Source organism: Hypomesus nipponensis, chromosome 23 (genome assembly GCF_054491055.1).
Source record: "Hypomesus nipponensis isolate SF chromosome 23, ASM5449105v1, whole genome shotgun sequence".
Classification (NCBI taxonomy): Eukaryota; Metazoa; Chordata; class Actinopteri; order Osmeriformes; family Osmeridae; genus Hypomesus; species Hypomesus nipponensis.
In genome coordinates this window covers 6,516,723-6,533,405 of record NC_140383.1, presented here as the reverse complement: position 1 = coordinate 6,533,405, position 16,683 = coordinate 6,516,723, and the positions used below count along the sequence as shown (strand labels likewise).

The 16,683-nt window shown below is 50.7% G+C and overlaps 1 protein-coding gene across 6 annotated transcripts in view; it reads right to left on the bottom strand.

Moving 5' to 3' along the window:
- Nucleotides 1-10,016: 10,016 nt before the first annotated feature.
- Nucleotides 10,017-16,683, bottom strand: part of pard3bb (par-3 family cell polarity regulator beta b) — a 148,667-nt gene continuing 142,000 nt past the window's right edge. For all 6 annotated transcript variants that reach the window (XM_084688631.1, XM_084688634.1, XM_084688632.1 and 3 more), the window contains one exon: nt 10,017-11,794. In XM_084688631.1, the coding sequence (XP_084544757.1) occupies nt 11,446-11,794 (349 nt within the window). In that variant the 3' untranslated portion in view covers nt 10,017-11,445. The remainder of the gene's footprint in view (nt 11,795-16,683) is intronic.

The window sequence follows — 16,683 nt, the reverse complement described above, 5'->3', positions numbered from 1 at the left end:
TCACATTCCTTACTTAAAGCTATATTCTCCTTCCAGAAAACACACATAGATACATTCAGTTGTTTGTTGTTGCTATGTTCGTTGTTATGTTTGTCTTCTGCAGTGGCATGAACTGTATCAGGTACGGACATCACCCTCTCTCCCACTTACTATCTGATATGAGCTTCTAAATCAGGATCCAGGTAATATTCTCCCCCACTCCCTCCCTCTGAGGTAAACACACTAGTATGCACATGGACCAAAATAGACCCGGGTCTGTAGAACCTGACATGCACCAAGTGACTGTTACAGCTTGCTTGGTGGTTGTATTACAGAGGTAGAGGGTTCCATTCCCACTGACAGCACTTCTAACACAGTTGTATAGAATCTCTGGGCTGTAGGATTAACGCATCACAAGCTATGTCACAGTTCACCATCCTATAAATGTCTCCACTTCTCCACGATTCATTAGATATAACTGGTTACAGTTGGTTACAATAAGACATTTCCGATGGGCACTTTGCTTGATTCTAATACTGTCGCATCAAGCTGGGAGAGAACTGGCCGAGCATCTCATTAGCATTAAGATGGTTGTGAGGCTGACGTTCTTCGGGCTCATTATTATTCATGAGCTGTTGCCATGATACAGCCAGGCCAACCAGGGAGCAGCAAGCTGCCTTCAACCTCATCTGCCCTTCCTGGTTAACAGTAACATACACACACATACACACACATGCACAAGCTAGACCCACACACATGCACACACATGCACACAAGCCACCACAAGTTTTGGCAACAACATTCACCTCTTCTCCTCAAATCAGATTAGCAGTGATTAGTTTATGCAGATTAGTGTGTCCCAGCATACAGATGTTGGGATAAGGTGCAAGTGTGTGTGTGTGTGTGTGTGTGTGTGGAGCAGATGGGCAGAAATGCAGTCTCTTTATGAAATAATGGAAATCCATGTGTGTGTCAGCTGTAGACTGTAACAAGGTTAGAGTCTTCAATCAGGTGATGAGCCCAATAACCTGGAGATGGAACGATCGATCGGAGAAAACACACACACACTCACGGGGAGACAGGAAGTGGGTCAGGATGGAGAATCACTCTCCAGTCACGTCTGTTTAAAGATCAAACTCCTCATCCGTGGTGTAAGTAGGCTGTTTATCATAAGCGAGGGAGGAAGAAAGAGCACACACACACACACACACTCTACCCTGTGTAGGTACAGACGTGGTTCAGCTGCTGTTAAGCAAACCTTGTCCTCTAACCGTACCTCGTGGAGGACCAGGTGTGTGTATGCATGCATCCACAGGCTCTGAGTGTGTGTGTGTGTGTGTGTTATTTCAGGCTGCCCAGTGAAGCAACTCTGACACAGGTGATAATGAGTCCTGCTGGACCAATCCATGGCTCACCAGAGGTAAGGGAGGAGGGGGCAACCTGCCCAGACAGGTTACGGGCCGCTGCACACACCCCCACCCTACCGCACAGCCAATCATCACCTGTGAAAGACCTGTATGTGTGTGTGCGTATATATGTGTGTATATGTGTGTGTGTGTGTGTGATTTCTCCAGCATGGCCACCAGCCTGTCAGTGAGCCCCAGCAGAGCTCACCGGCTGGTGGTCCTGAATCAGGCCCGTCTCTGCTGGCACTGGACTGGCTCAGGAAACAGGAAATGAGAGGATTTGGGCCGTGTCGCCACCGTGTGTGTTAATGTGTATGTGTGACCAACGGCAGATTTCAGCTCACTCCACAGATGGGCTTGCATGGCTCATAGTTCCCTTTCAGACCTTGGGGTGGCTTAGGTCAGTTTGTATATGTGGATGGGGGAGGGGGGGGTAATAGTGCTGGTGGGGGGGGGGGGGGGGGGTCAGGGAGAAAGGGCTGAGTGTGTCAGCCCAGCAGGGAGTAACTCTAGTAAGCGAGAGACACTCAGGTAGTGGGGAGGGAGGAAGGGTGGGGGGCAAGCAGTTGAGTGAGGTGGAGGAAGAGGGGGGTGAATGAAGGTGGGTGGGGGAGGTTGAAATTGAAGGAGTGGGAGGAAGAGTGCTGAGAAAATGAGAAAAGCAGAGGCAGAGAGCGAGGGAGGAAAAGGGGGAGAGGGTTAAATGGAGGGTGAGGAAAAGGGTAAAGAGGAGAGGGAGAAAGAGGGAGCAGGGAGAGGCAATGAGGGAGAGAAAGAGAGCTAGTGAGACAGAGAGAGAGGGAGAGAGAGAGAGAGAGAGAGAGAGAGAGAGAGAGAGAGAGAGAGAGAGAGAGAGAGAGAGAGAGGGAGAGCGTGCGAGAGAGAGAGAGGGAGCGCGTGCGAGAGAGAGAGAGAGAGAGAGAGAGAGAGAGAGAGAGAGAGAGAGAGAGAGAGAGAGAGAGAGAGAGAGAGAGAGAGAGAGAGAGAGAGAGAGAGAGAGAGAGAGAGAGAGAATGTGGGTGGTATGACCAGAGTGTCTGCTACAGTCATTATCTGCTGGTTGGCGAGAGGGAGAGAACGAGAGACCAGGAGCTAAACAGAGCTCGGGCATCATTGACAGCCTCACACATGGAAAAAGTCGGATAAACTGAGAAGGAGAAAGAAGCAGAGCCCAGTTAGATAACTCCATTGAACCCTGAGATCATTACCACAGACAAACTCAGTGTCTCGCCTTGAAAACACTGTCTCTTCCACACAATGTAGGCAGCTGTGAGCAGTAGAGGAAGCAGGCTGGAAGGGCCGTGTAGAGGATTGGCGAAGACTGAGGGGTGTCTGGGTAAAACTAGAGAAAAATAAACACGACCCCAGAGTTTATTTGGACTTTGCTTCTCAATTAGGTGTAATTGGCCGTTTTAACGAGGGTGACATTTCTCAGGCTTAACGACCCTCTGAAAGGTGAGGGTGTTCCTACACGATCTAGGGGAGTGTGTGTGCAGGAGAGAGAGAAGAAGAAGAAGTGCATGCTTCTGAGAGTGTATGTGTGTGTGTGGACATGTGTCCACATGTCTATGTATGCATGCGTGTGTGTGTGTGTGTGTATCTTTCAGCCATTTCCTCCGGTGTGCACCTCTCTCGCTGGCTTCCTTCGCCACGGTTTGTTTAAAAAATTCTCAGTCTGGAACGTTTCAAGGGGTTTGTGGGTAATGGGTCCTCTAGTAAATGGTGCACCCTGGACTGGGGGTGTTGAGGAATGTTCTGGGCTTCAGGGAAGGGGGAGGCCTCCATCAGAAACTTGTGCGCAGAAAGAGCTCGTCTGGGACGATGAAACCTTAGCCTGGGCCAGGTGAGAACCATTCCTCCCTGCTCCGCCTGGATGGAGACTGGCTCCCGAGGGACGCGTGAACAGGGCAGGCTGCGGAGCCTAGCTTAGCACAGACGAGCCGTTCAGGGGCTGTAAAACAGGAGTGATCACCACATCGTAACTACCTGGGCAAGGCTTGTTAAAACAGACTCAAACTGAATAGGATGAAATGTTTCCACATGTGGCCCTGCAGAGAGGCATTCTCCGGTGTGAAGGGACATGGTCCTGGGCCTGCCTTGGGTCTTCAGACCCCATGCTTTCGAACGTCTCTCTCTCCCCCTGCATTTACCAGCGTCTGCCGAGGGAGATGACTGCCGACGCAAGAAATCAATACATCGACATGCGCCAAGGTGAATCGTGATGTCATTTTCCACCACAACTCTAAAGGTTTATCCCTTCAATCACCAGCAGCTGACTCTGGAACTGACCGGAGCTCCAATCCTGCCTGGTCCTAATCCCTGCGACAGTAAGCTCCAGGACTGCTCGACCGTGACTGAGACATTCACCTCGCCAGAGACACACGCACTCCTCACCATCATCACTCACACGTCCAGGCCCGGGGGACCATGTCGGCCTCATGTGTAGCGTGGGGCTTAGCGTGTGTGGTAAGCATGACAGTTGGTGTGCAGCGGCCCTGCGCTGGGTCATACGTGTGGTGTGTATCTAAGGAAGAGTGATTGCAGGTCCTGTTTTTAGGCTACATGTCAGCTTTGTTTATGTTGCCTGTGACGTTCAAGGGGGTTAGATTCCTGCCTCTGCTTTCTCTCTCTGTTCCTTTCTCCCCCGTTCTCTCTCTCTCTCCATCTTTCATTCCGCGTACCACTCAGTACCTTTCTTCTTTCCCTTTCTGCGTGCGCGCTCTCTCTTCCCTTCATCGTTCACCCTCTGTACCTGTCTTCTTTCCATCTCCTCTTCCTGTTTCTCCCTCCCCCTCTCTCTTTCTCTGACTCGGAGCTAAGCAGTGAGGAAAAGGAAGATGAATGGCTTCCACACAATTGAGATCTTGGGGGAGGAAGTCTTTCAAGTGTCCCTCTGTCGGGATGTCCCCTTGGTCCTCCTTGGAGCTGGTCTACTGGGACCCCCCTCATTATGCGGGGAAAGCCACACGCCATCCTAGTCAACAGTCTACTACATATTACGTCCTCAACTGGGGGAGGGTTAATGAAACGGTGGCTAATAGTTTCCGTAGGGTGGAAAGGTTTAACGTTTCCCACTCTCCCAAACGCAAGGAGGCTTACCCAGGAGAGGCACAGCACCACACTAGCGTAAGCAAAGAGATAAAGAAACTCGTCATCACCATGCAGCCGGACGTGAAGTGGACAATATCCTGTCCTCTCGTTCAACAGTGTCGAATGAGCGTCGCTGAGGAGGTGAGAACAACTTTTAGGTGTCCGCTCAATTCATAAATGGGTTTGCTCTGTGATGCTACATCCATTTAGCTGTTTTCGGCGAGACAAAATGTGCGTGTTTTCTGGAGTGGAATGTTCCAGCGGCCTGGCTGATCCATTCCGTATCTGGCAGCGGCTCGCCTCATCTTGGATTACTGGGGCCTGAGGTTTGTACACACTGAATCCATGGCCATACCATGGACCCTGCTGGGTGAGACAGACACTGGGAGATGGATGGGCACCAGATCACATGGAGTGGTCCTTAGTGGACTTAACAACTAGGCAGGGAGAGATACAGCTAATCCTGATCCTCTCTCCAACTCTGCAGTCCTGCCAGTCCTTCCAGGGACAGACCCTGAGTCCATGTGCGGGGGAGATGAGAGAGGCTTTGAGGCTGGCCTGTCCACCAGCTCTCTCTGCCAGGACGGGCCACGGATCGTCAGCTAGCTAGCCAGTATCCTCCACCACCATCCCGTGTTCACTCCTCCACAGCATGCGTGTCTCACGTCCACCCACGGGGGGGGGGTCACTGGGTGAGTGTGTCGCGCCTGTGTTCGCTCGGCGAGTTTAAGGCAAAAGTAGTGGAGGTCACCCTGAACAAAAAGCCTGGTTTATCGAACCCCCTCTGTTACACTGACACTGCTACCTCCCCCCTCTCTTCCACACACAAACGGGATGAGAAGACCGTGTGGTTTCTATGACAACCGTTGGTTTGAAAGATGGTGGCTGCCCCCCCTACCACCACCCTCCTACCCCGCCTTCTCTGAGTAGCGGGAATTAGGAGGGGGTGTTGGGGGTGACTATCCTCACGCGTTTAAGCTGAAGAGGATTTGAATTTATACACTCTGTTAACAAGCCGGATAACTCTCTACAACACAGAGGATTATCGAGCAGAGAGCTGGAGAGTGATGAGTGCTGGAGGAGAGAGTCACACACACACACACACACACACAATGTACAGGGACACTTTGCCTACACACACACACACACACCAGACACAAAAATGCATGTGCTCTCACAGACATACACACAGAAAGTCACCAAGCATACGGTCACAAATGCAGGTATGATTCCACTCGAGTACAACAGAGGTCAGGTCTCTCTCCATCTCAGTCTCTCTCTCTCTCCCTCCCTTCCCCTCTCCGTCTCATCTCTCCTTCTCTCATCCCTCGCTCTCTGCGTCTCTCTCATTTCACACAGATTGCGCCAGCATTCCCGCATATCTCGTTATGAACGCGACTGGATTTCGGTCGCAATCATCCGCCTTATTTATTTCTTTATTTATTTCCATTATCACGTTTCTCCACAAAACAACACATGGCAGTAATCTGGGTAGTACATTACTGCCGGCGGAAAATCCCCTTTCTCCACGTCCCCGGCCCACCAGCCATCCCTGGAAGGCCCTGGATGTGCCAGGGCTCCGAGCTGCCAGCTCACACAGAGGTATTGATGCGGCCTCTATCAGCCAGGAGCAGGGCCACAGTCTCGCTCTCACATCACCCCACTCCTCTCCACTTCAGACAGATACTTCAGTGGGTTCGGATTACACTTTTCAACTTTCTCTCCCCTAATCCAGGCCCATTTGAACATGAGCAGTCAGCACATACAGTGTTGCGGGAGGGAGAAAACCCTCTTCAGAGGGAGGTTTCTCCTGACTCCACCTCTCTCTCTCTCTCTCTCTGTGGGAATGAGCAATGAAGTGGTTTGGGGTCCTGAGACACCAGTCTGTCCTTAGCTAGCAGCAAGAAGTGCTAACAGCATGGCAGGGTACCAGTAGGGCCGGGGCCGGGGCCGGGGCTAGGGGCAGGGGTCTATGCTTGGATTAGGCCTGGGCCAAGACATGTACAGTCTCCTCTCTAACTGCGCCTCTGCAAGCCTCCTGTACAGCAGAGGTCCTGAACATAATGACAAATCAAAGATCCAACTAGGGCCAGAACAATCAGCAAACACACAAGGTCTCAGCCTGGCTCTGGGCTCAGACAATTCTAAAGTTCTGAGATTCTAAAAGGGTAATGATGTTCTACGGTTCTGAGGTTCCAGGTCTGTGTTGTTATCATGTCATCAGGTTCTAGAGGGTTCACTATGTTTATGTGGCTCAGTCAGAAGCCATATAAAAGCACTGTTGATTCCTGGAGGTTTACGTCTATGTCAGCTGGGTTAAGAGGACTTGGCAAGATTGAGTTTGTGTGCGTGTATGTGTGTGTGTGGTGTCTGCGCGCGTGTGTGTGTGTGTGGTGTCTGCGCGTGTGTGTGTGTGGTGTCTGCGCGTGTGTGTTGGGGACCCTTCGTGTGAACCTGCATCATGAGACTCCTGGCAAGCCGCCTGGTCAGCGGAAGTCGGAGCCAGAGCAGGCCAGAGGAATGCTGGCCGAGCCAGGGAGACAAAGCCAGGCTGTGTCCTCCTCTCTGCCTGCAGCTCCTGGGTCTGCCCGGGTGGAGAGAAGACCCGAGGAGCTATGGGTGACTCCTGGGCTGTGGAGCTTCTGGGTCTCTGTGTGTGTGTGTTGGAGGGGGGGGGGGGGGGCAAGAGAGAGAATGAGTGCATGTACATGTCTGTATGCATATGTGTGTGTGTGTGTGTGTGTGTAAGCAGGGGTCAGTAGTGGGTATGGAAGGACTGAGGCTGGAAGGGAAACAGCTGCCTCTGTGTTCCCAGGCATCATTACTGTGGTACAAGGAGATAGGAAATGGAATTTACACACACACACACACACGCACACACGCGCACACACGCGCACACACACACACACACACCAGGGTTTAATAGCAGCCCTTTTGCTGTCCTAATACACTGTCTATGACCTTCTCAGGATGCGAAACTATACCCCCCCCCCCCCCCCCCGACCGCACACTCTAGAATGTTGTGGTCAGCACTAGTTCCCACCTCTGAGCGTCTCGCTCTCTGGTCTCTCTGTGTGGCTATGGCCTCTTCCCAAGCACTTCATTCCACTCCTTTTCCAGAACATCTTCTCTCAGTGAAACACACACTTTTATTAACAGTAGTAAATGAAACGAGGGGTAGGAAGAGATCTTATTGCACAGTTCTTTTGAGCTTATACAAAGTAATATACAGATGAATGTAATACAGAAGCATTAGGATTCCTCTCCGGGATTGAAAGCAACAGTATTATGGGGTGTGTACGACTGTAGCCATGACTACTGCAACACGGTTAGAAATAGGTTGCTCCGGCTGCAACTCATAATCCTGTTCACTGACACACCAGTCCTACCTCAGGTCATCTCTCCAGAGCTGACATCAGCACCCTGTGTGTGTGTGCCTGGGTTCATTGTCATGTGTGTGTGTGTATGCTGTGCGTGTGTGTGTGTGTGTGTGTGTGTGTAAATGGGGTCAGAGAGGTCTCATGAGCTCTTAATCACACCCTGTCACATAAATCTATCCCAGAATCCTCCACTCGGCACTTCCTGTCCCAACTAAGATCTAATGAAGGCTCTAACAGCTCACTTAACAGCCTCCCTGTACTAGAGTCAGTAACAGCACAAGAGGCAGTAAGAACTCACTGAATAGACTCTCTGTAGATGCTAAAGGCAGGAACAGCTCACTAAACAGTCTCTCTGGTAGAGTAGACATTATGTTTCCTTTGTGTAGATTGGTACAAGGGCACGGAGAGGTACGTGGAGCTTTCCAGCGTCACATTCACACACCATAAACCTAAATTAAGAGTCTTAACACTATAAACACCATAAATTGTAACATTGTTAAACTGGTACCCACTAACCCCAGTCACTGAAAAGGAATTTTAAAGGAATTTCCTGACAACGCTGGCATGCTAGCCTTAGACATGCTACAGAGAAACCTAATTACAAATCTACAGCATTGTTTCACTTCAACAAGATAATTTCAATAAAATGGCAAAATCCTGAAGTTAACTTTCCACAAAGTTACACAAACAATGACTAATGCATATCAGGGAGATGATTGGCTAACATCTCTGAACGCGTCTGCCCGTGACAAGATGGCGGTTAGCGAGCAGAAACCTTCAGCTTCTGATGGAGAAGCATAATTACAATGACTTCCAATACTAATTAAAAAATCTCTCTAATAATAACTCCCAATAATTACATATCCCAAACGAGGCTGCAGGACTAATTACACAGCCAGTCAGTCTCCTGCCTCCACTAGGCTGGAACAGCTCTGAGAGGAAGAACCACAACAACACGGACAAAAACACTAGAGGTGGAGAAACCAGACGACAAATAATAGTCTTGCTCAACACGAGGCAGTGACTCATTTGACCTCAACATTCTGTCTAAAAGAAAATACAAAATTTCCCGTGCTATTTAAGACAACATTTCCACTGTTGTATTATTATCCTCAACATTTCTTGAGTATCTATTAATTGTATTCCTTTTTACATGTGTAAATAGATTAATTCCTATATTTTAGTTCAGCCTATGGCTTCAGCAACAATGACACTATTTTATTCCAATCATGAATTCCAATCAAGCATTATTGTATTGAAACATCTTTGAGTATCACACAGCTCGTGTTTACCTTTCCTGCAGCAGAACCAGCAGTGCACCCATCAGCGTGCATGTGCCTCCATGAGGACACCTCCTCCAGGGACTGGAGACGCAGGACGGATGACTCAGCCGACCTTCAGAAGCTCAGACAAACCAACCACACACTTCTCTTCTTCGTGTCTTCATGTTCTTGCTCTTCGGTAAAGTATCCACGGCGGCAAGGTCCGGCCAATGTCAGAGAAGCATCATACCAACCACTGCAACGCCGTAACCACCTTTTATTTCGAGCAGAAAGTAGATATTAAAATGCGTCAATATGATAAACTATGCATCATGAACAATATTCAATGTATCCTAAATATACTTATGTGATAATTTTGTGATTAAAATGTGGTTTTTGAACATACAGTGTAGAGGTAGTAGTCTTTAAATGTTTAGAACCTGTTCTTCTCCTTAAGACAGGCTTCTTCAGCATGACTCAGGAGAATCACTTAATTTCTCTCTTCTTCCTACTTCCTCCCCAGGCCGGCTCCCCATTGGCTCAGAGGGTTGCGTTATGCTAATTAAGTGCTAAGCGATAACGCGGCCCCTGCCCTGTCTCATTAAGAACAGTCCAAGTCCAACTCTCAGCTGCAAAACTCCATCACTGAGTCAGTCTCTGGGACACCAACCCACAGTCATATCTCAGCCTGCTAATTGATAATTACTTAAACATAATTTGGACCTCTATCTGTTATCGTGAAAGTACAATTTATCTTGGGCTCGATAGATTAAATTGAGTTGAAAATGTTAATTTATCACCTTGGAGGGGACGTTCCAAAAACCAAGTCTGGGTTTCATATGTAATTAACCCTGAGAGACACACAGTAACAGCCAACATGACGACACCATCACAGTATGTTTCACCAGGAGAATTTAATGCAAAATATGTTATAAAAACATTAATACAAATTGAAAATACAAGCGTATTAATAATGTTACATACATGACGTCAATCTAAATTCATTGTTGAATTTTTGGACTACATAGATCTAAGATGGAGGAGTATTGTGTTGCTATGGGGACAGAGAGGCTACAGAGGGATGACGTCCTTCACTTCCTGGTCTCTGAGCAGATGGAGAACCAGGAGTACCGTCAGATAAAAACGTCTGTGCAACTAACGTAGTGTACAGACACTAGCATCGCCAGCCTAGGATACATAGGACAAAGCTGTAAAAGACACGGTATATAAGGCGTTAAAACACAATCTCATGGAATGTTCACATCTTCATCAATCTCTACCAAGCTCTCGCTTATGTCCTCTCCTTTCCATCCCCTCTTCAACTATCTCCTTCCCTCTCATTTTCATCTTCCCTCTCCTTCCCTCAACCCTGCCCTTCCCTCTTCTCATCAACCTCGTCACTCTACGCCAATCATCTCTTCCCTTGGCCCTCCTGTCCAACCGTCTAGTCAGGGTCCTGGTCGGGTCTGAGCTGGACTGGGTGGTCCCGGTCAGCCTACACACTTTAGTACCTATTACGGTTCTGATACAAAGAGAGGTCATCAGCTGGACCAGCGCACACTGGGTCAGCGTGGGTCTGTGGTCTAAGAACAACCAACAGAATCTAGAATAAAGGGAGCAACGCGTCGAGCAAAGCCAGGCCGCAAGCCAGCCAGTCAGTGAGCAAGTTATTTAGCCAGTCAGTCAATCAATCAGTCAGACAGACAGTTGAAAAGTCAGTTGGCCAGTCAGTCAGTCAGCCATTCCGGATCATTCTGTTCGAGCTCTTGTGTTCTCTCAACTAATAACAGTAATAACAGACATGCAGTTAATATACTGATTATACAGTATATATTCATCATATGGGATTTGATCTCCTTCTATGATCAACCTAATAACAAGCAGTGGTGAATCATTAAAAGCCTTCATGACACCAGAGAGAGGAGGCAGCCAGACCAGAGGCTGCAGCCTCAGCCTCCAGGCTGCAGCCTCAGCCTCCAGGCTGCAGCCTCAGCCTCCAGGCTGCAGCCTCAGGTTGCTCCACTGCTACACTGCTCTAATCTGGAGGGACAATCATCCTTGCTTTACTTCTTTCTTCATTCATAAGACAATGTGGAATGCCAGTATATAATATATATATATGTATTTATATTTAAAAAAAAACATGTGGTTCTTCATTCATAGTGTGGTTCAGCCAGGCGTAGTGGACATAACCCTGTTTGGCAAACGTTAGGGGGACGTGCAGATAGCATGAGACCCTGCAGGTGAGGGTGGTCTGCAGACGCCTTGGCTGCAGGAGATAGACTGCGGGGTGGTCTGGACGCCTGCAGCCCTTGTGGTTCTGCAGCGCTACACGGCTGCAGTCATGGGGTTCTTCTGGCGTGGGTCGGGGTGTCGCCCGTCCGGAGCGTAGGCGTAGTGCTCCGAGCTGGGGGGGCCGTAGGGGGCCCTCGCCCCCCGGGTCATGGTGTCGTAGCGGGGGGCCCGGTGGGGCATGGTCGGGGAGGGCGGGACATCCTGGCGCAGAGGCCCCCTCTGCTGAGGGGGTGGGGGGTGGTAGTAGCCCTGCTCGGCCTGGCGGGGGTAGCTGGGGTAGGCTGGGGAGGGCTGGGGGCCCGGGTGGGGGCCGGGGTAGGGGCCAGGGTCACGGTGGCCAGCCCAGGGCTGCATGGGGTAGTCAGGCTCCATGGGACCACGCCTGCGGAAGGAGGGGACACAACCACATGGAGAGTTAGCCTCCCCCTGTTCTCCGTCATCTCATTTTCAAACATGTTAAGACATGTCTATTCCCAAGTTAAGTGAGGTGAATTGGATCCTTGTTCCCCATTCCATATCTTCCTAACGCGTAGACGCACGCACCCACCCACCCACCCACACACACACCCTACGTACATGATCCTTGTGACCACATAGCAACACCCTATAAGTGACATGTGACAGTCTGAAAGAGGCAGCAGGAGCTGGCCTATCGTTTGCAGGGACCATAACTCCTTCCCCCTGTGTGTGTGTGTGACACATTGTGTACAAGGTTTCCACTGGGCCGTGACATGGATATATCTGTTAACGGGACAGGGGCTGTGTTACTGTGTGGTGGGGCGAGGGTTGTCTCCAGTTTCCCCTGCTGAGTGTCGGAAACACACACTGATACCTCCAGCAGGCACTCCAGGCCGGGGGCGGGGCCGGGGGCGGGGCCGGGGCCTGCGGTCTGCTCCTGTCGCCCAACGCCGGGGCCCCTGTGGACGTTGGGCCGGGGGCGGAGCCAGGGCCGGGAGGGGCAGAGGTCGGTATTCTAAACATCACCAGCATGTAGCTTGTCTGTTTCTAGAGGTGGCCACCCAAACGGATGAGCAGGCGTCTGATAGGCGGGACACTTAGTCTGCCTGCCTGTCTGTCTCTCCTTCTGCCTGTCTGCCAGCCTGTATGTCTGCCTACCTGTGCATCTGAAAGTTTGCCTATATGTCTGTCTGTCTTTCTGTATGCCTGTCTGTGTGTCTGCCTGTCTGTGTGTCTGCCTGTCTGTGTGTCTGCCTGTCTGTGTGTCTACCTGTCTGTGTGTCTGTCTGCCTGTGTGTCTGCTTAACATGCTGCTTCTCTGTCTGTGTGTCGGAATTAGGAATGAGTCATATGAGGGCACAGATAAAGCGAGTGGCAGGGGAGACAGGGAGGGAGGGAAGATGAGGAGGTCAGATGAGGCAGAGGTGTGGGAGGTGGAGAGAACAGACAGAGATGAGGGAGCAGGAGGGTGTGAAGGGCAGAGACATCATTCCAGCAGCAGATAATGGGTCCAGTTGGACCTCCAGTCTCTGGAGCGGCCTTTCCCCACCTGGGCTATTAACCAGCAGCAAGGACACTACCATACCCACACCCTGCCTTCCCTCTCCCTACACCCCACCATATCTCTCTTTACTGTACACCTTACCATCTATACACCCCACCATATCTCTCTTTACTGTACACCTTACCATCTATACACCCCACCATATCTCTCTTTACTGTACACCTTACCATCTATACACCCCACCATATCTCTCTTTACTGTACACCTTACCATCTATACACCCCACCATATCTCTCTTTACTGTACACCTTACCATCTATACACCCCACCATATCTCTCTTTACTGTACACCTTACCATCTATACACCCCACCATATCTCTTCCTACACCTCACCATATCTCTCCCCACTGCACACCCTACCATACATACATCCCACCGTCTCTCTCCCTACAGCCTACCACCCCTACACCCTACCACCCCTACACCCTACCATACCATACCTACACCCTACCACCCCCTACACCCTACCACCCCTACACCCTACCACCCCTACACCCTACAACCCCTACACCCTACCACTCCTACAGCCTACCACCCCTACACCCTACCACCCCTACACCCTACACCCTACCACCCCTACAGCCTACCACCCCTACACCCTACAACCCCTACCACCCCTACAGCCTACCACCCCTACACCCTACCACCCCTACACCGTACCACCCCTACAGCCGTGTTAGGCTGCACCATCAGCCCTACTGGGATGTCAGGAATGTCCCCTCCAGGAACTCAATCAGCTCAGAGCAGCAGCTGGGGATTATGGGGAATGAGCCTGGAAGCCATTATTGCCCCCCCCCCCCCCCCCACACACACACACCCCCACCCGGTGGGGCTAAATGGACCAGCTGTAGGGTGCAGGGTGCAGAGGGAGAGGGCACACACTGGAGGGTGAATGAGAAGGGTCAGCTGGAACCAACTCTGGTCCTGTATTTACATTCACCAGTGCTGGGGCACCCAGGGGCCTCCTGCACCTGCCTCTGAGAGAGAGGAAATACCAAGTTCCTTGTTTCGGGCCTCTCCACCCCTCTCCCACCCCTCTCCCACCCCCCTCTCTCTATCTTCAAGCCTAACAGCTGTATCCAGCTGTCTGATCAGCTCACTAAAGGCCCAGAGAGGACACACACACACACACACATCTGACCAATCCCCAATCTGGGGCCGTGGTTGTCAACAAACGCATCGTCATCATGGATGCTGCAGAAGTGCAGGTGGTGGCTGGGAGTGATGTGCATGTGGAGCTGGGCCGCTCTCTGCATCCCTCCATCACTCTGGAGCCCGGAGGTCATCAATCTTCCCGCAGTCTGAGAACGAATCACCGCGCCGGGGCTACAGAGCGGCCCCTACGTGACACGGAGCATTAGAGCCTCGTGAAAAGCAATGACAGCCATTTCCTGGTTATATTGTTTCAATAAACAAGACACGCAGACGCAAAAAAACGAAAGCTTTCCAAAACACAACCCCAGAACTTTTGGGCGGCAGAGAGGGAAAGGGGTGGGGGGAAGAGAGAGAGAGAGAGAGAGAGAGAGAGAGAGATTTAGGTGAGGGTGAAAAGGGAGGGCAGAGCGTGAGAAGAGAGATACCCCACTTTCATCTCAAGCTCTTAACTCGTTTACTAGTTTATGAGTCTGGTGCTAAGTGAGTTTCAGCTATATATGAGATGTCATCAGAGCTGTGTAATCACAGCCCACACCACACCACAATCGGCCCAGAGAGACACATCACGATGGGAGGAGAGGAGAAACAATTTCATCCTCTGTTAGGAGGATGGAGAGATGAGGATGACGTGTAGATAGACAGAGAGAGCGTGAGAGAGAGAGACCACGCCAGAGAGAGAGAGACATTGAGAGACCCAGAAAAGAGAGAGAGAACAAGAGAAAAAGAGGCTAGGTCAAAAACAGAGAGAGTGAGAGAAAGAGGGAGTGAGACCAAGACAGGGAGAGATACCTACAAAAGAGCGAGAGCAGGAGAAGGAGATGCTTGGTGAGAGACAGAGCCAGAGAGAAGGAGAAGGGGGGTTGCAGGACTGTTGCTTCAGCTGTCCAGGGAGACAGAGCAGTGGGTCACAAACACACACCGGTGAACTTCGACCCCTGATCGCTGACAATCACGTGACACCCCTCAGTTCCCACACAGCACTACAGGAGGGTTGCCCCCTAGCCCCTAACCAGGCCACCACACCCAACCTGGCTGACGCGACAACATAGCATTCATAACACAGTGCTGCTGATTGCGCTCTCAACCTACCTAGACCTAGATTGCGTGACATGCAGGAGTGCTGTCTAATGACTGCTCTGTATGTTCAGTGGGCAGCTCTGATTGGCTGAGAGACTTTCAGTGGGCTGGGCTTTATCTCACAGCTGATCATCTCATGACTCCACACACACACACACACACACACACACTCACACAAGGAAAAGTGGCTTCACTTCGAGTGTTTCTCAGTCAGAGCCTGTCAAATGTGATATATCTACTTAGTTATCATGAGACAGAATCCAGTAATCCAATAAGATAACGCGGTTAAATTTATTTATGTGGGTGGTAGAGGAAGAGAAACGTGGGGATGGAGAAGAGGGAGAAAAGAGAGGGGGGTGAAGGAGAGAGTGAAAGAGAGTGAGAAAAGGAGCAAGGAGAAGTGAGAGGTGCTGGAGGAGGGAGTGGGTGAGAAAGGCCACACCAGCACAGATGGTGGGTGACGGTTGCCAGGGTAACATGGAGCCGACAGAACAATGGCAAATATGGCATGAGACTTCCTGTGTGCTCACACAGAAAACCATTTAACCAGGAAGCACCGCGTCAGCCTAGGAAAGGTGGATTCGGGTGGTTCTTCAACAGATAGGGCCCAGTCGAATAACCAACGCAACAGTACTGTTTGGATCATTAGGAGAGAGGAGAGGGAGTGATTTTGACAAAAGAAAGGACAGTCTGAGGATGGTGGAAGACCTCTTAGATAATCCAAGGCAGACATGATGCAGTATCACACCTGGCACTGATATGTCCAGACAGGAGGTGTCTACATGGGAACCCTTGGTGAAGAGCCTCTCCAGTAAAGAGAAGGGAGGGGGAGGGCTGGTGTTCCCAGGGTGAATGGAGGGTTGGTGACAGGCTGTGAACAAGCTAGTGGTTCTCCCTCCCGCCCTCCATCCCAGCCCAGTTTGTTGGTCAACAAGTCCTTCAACAGACCCCCCGGGTTGGGAAACACACCACACACACACAAACAGCCCCTTGATGCCCCCTGAAAACCCTCAGTCTGGACTGTGGACAATGAAGAGATTGTTGTGGATGTGGAGAGGTCTGGGAAAGACCTGAGAGGATGGGAGGTCTCTGGAAGAGGGAGGGGAAAAAAGAGGGAGAGCATATACCTCCAGCAGAGATAAGAGACAGAGAGATTATACAGAAGGGGGGGGGAGTTAGACAACAAGAGAGAGAGAAGAGTGAGAGAATAAGAATGAGAGAGTGAGGAGAGAAAAATGAGAGAGAGAGAGAGGCTATCTGCGCATTAATCACTCCATTATCACTAAGGAGGAAGTGAACGGCCTGCCAGGTCCAGACACAGGCTCTGACTCGCTCTGATAATCCAATCATGTGGAGGATGAGGTGACTGGCCGTTCTGATTGGCTAAACCCGGGTTGGGCCTGTGCTTGAGGTGACCTCCTGCTTTATTCTGCTAATGGCTGTAATGAGCTACATATGGAGAGGCTGGGCCAGCGGCTCTACACACACTCTGCACTCCAACCTGCACTGCTGGTGA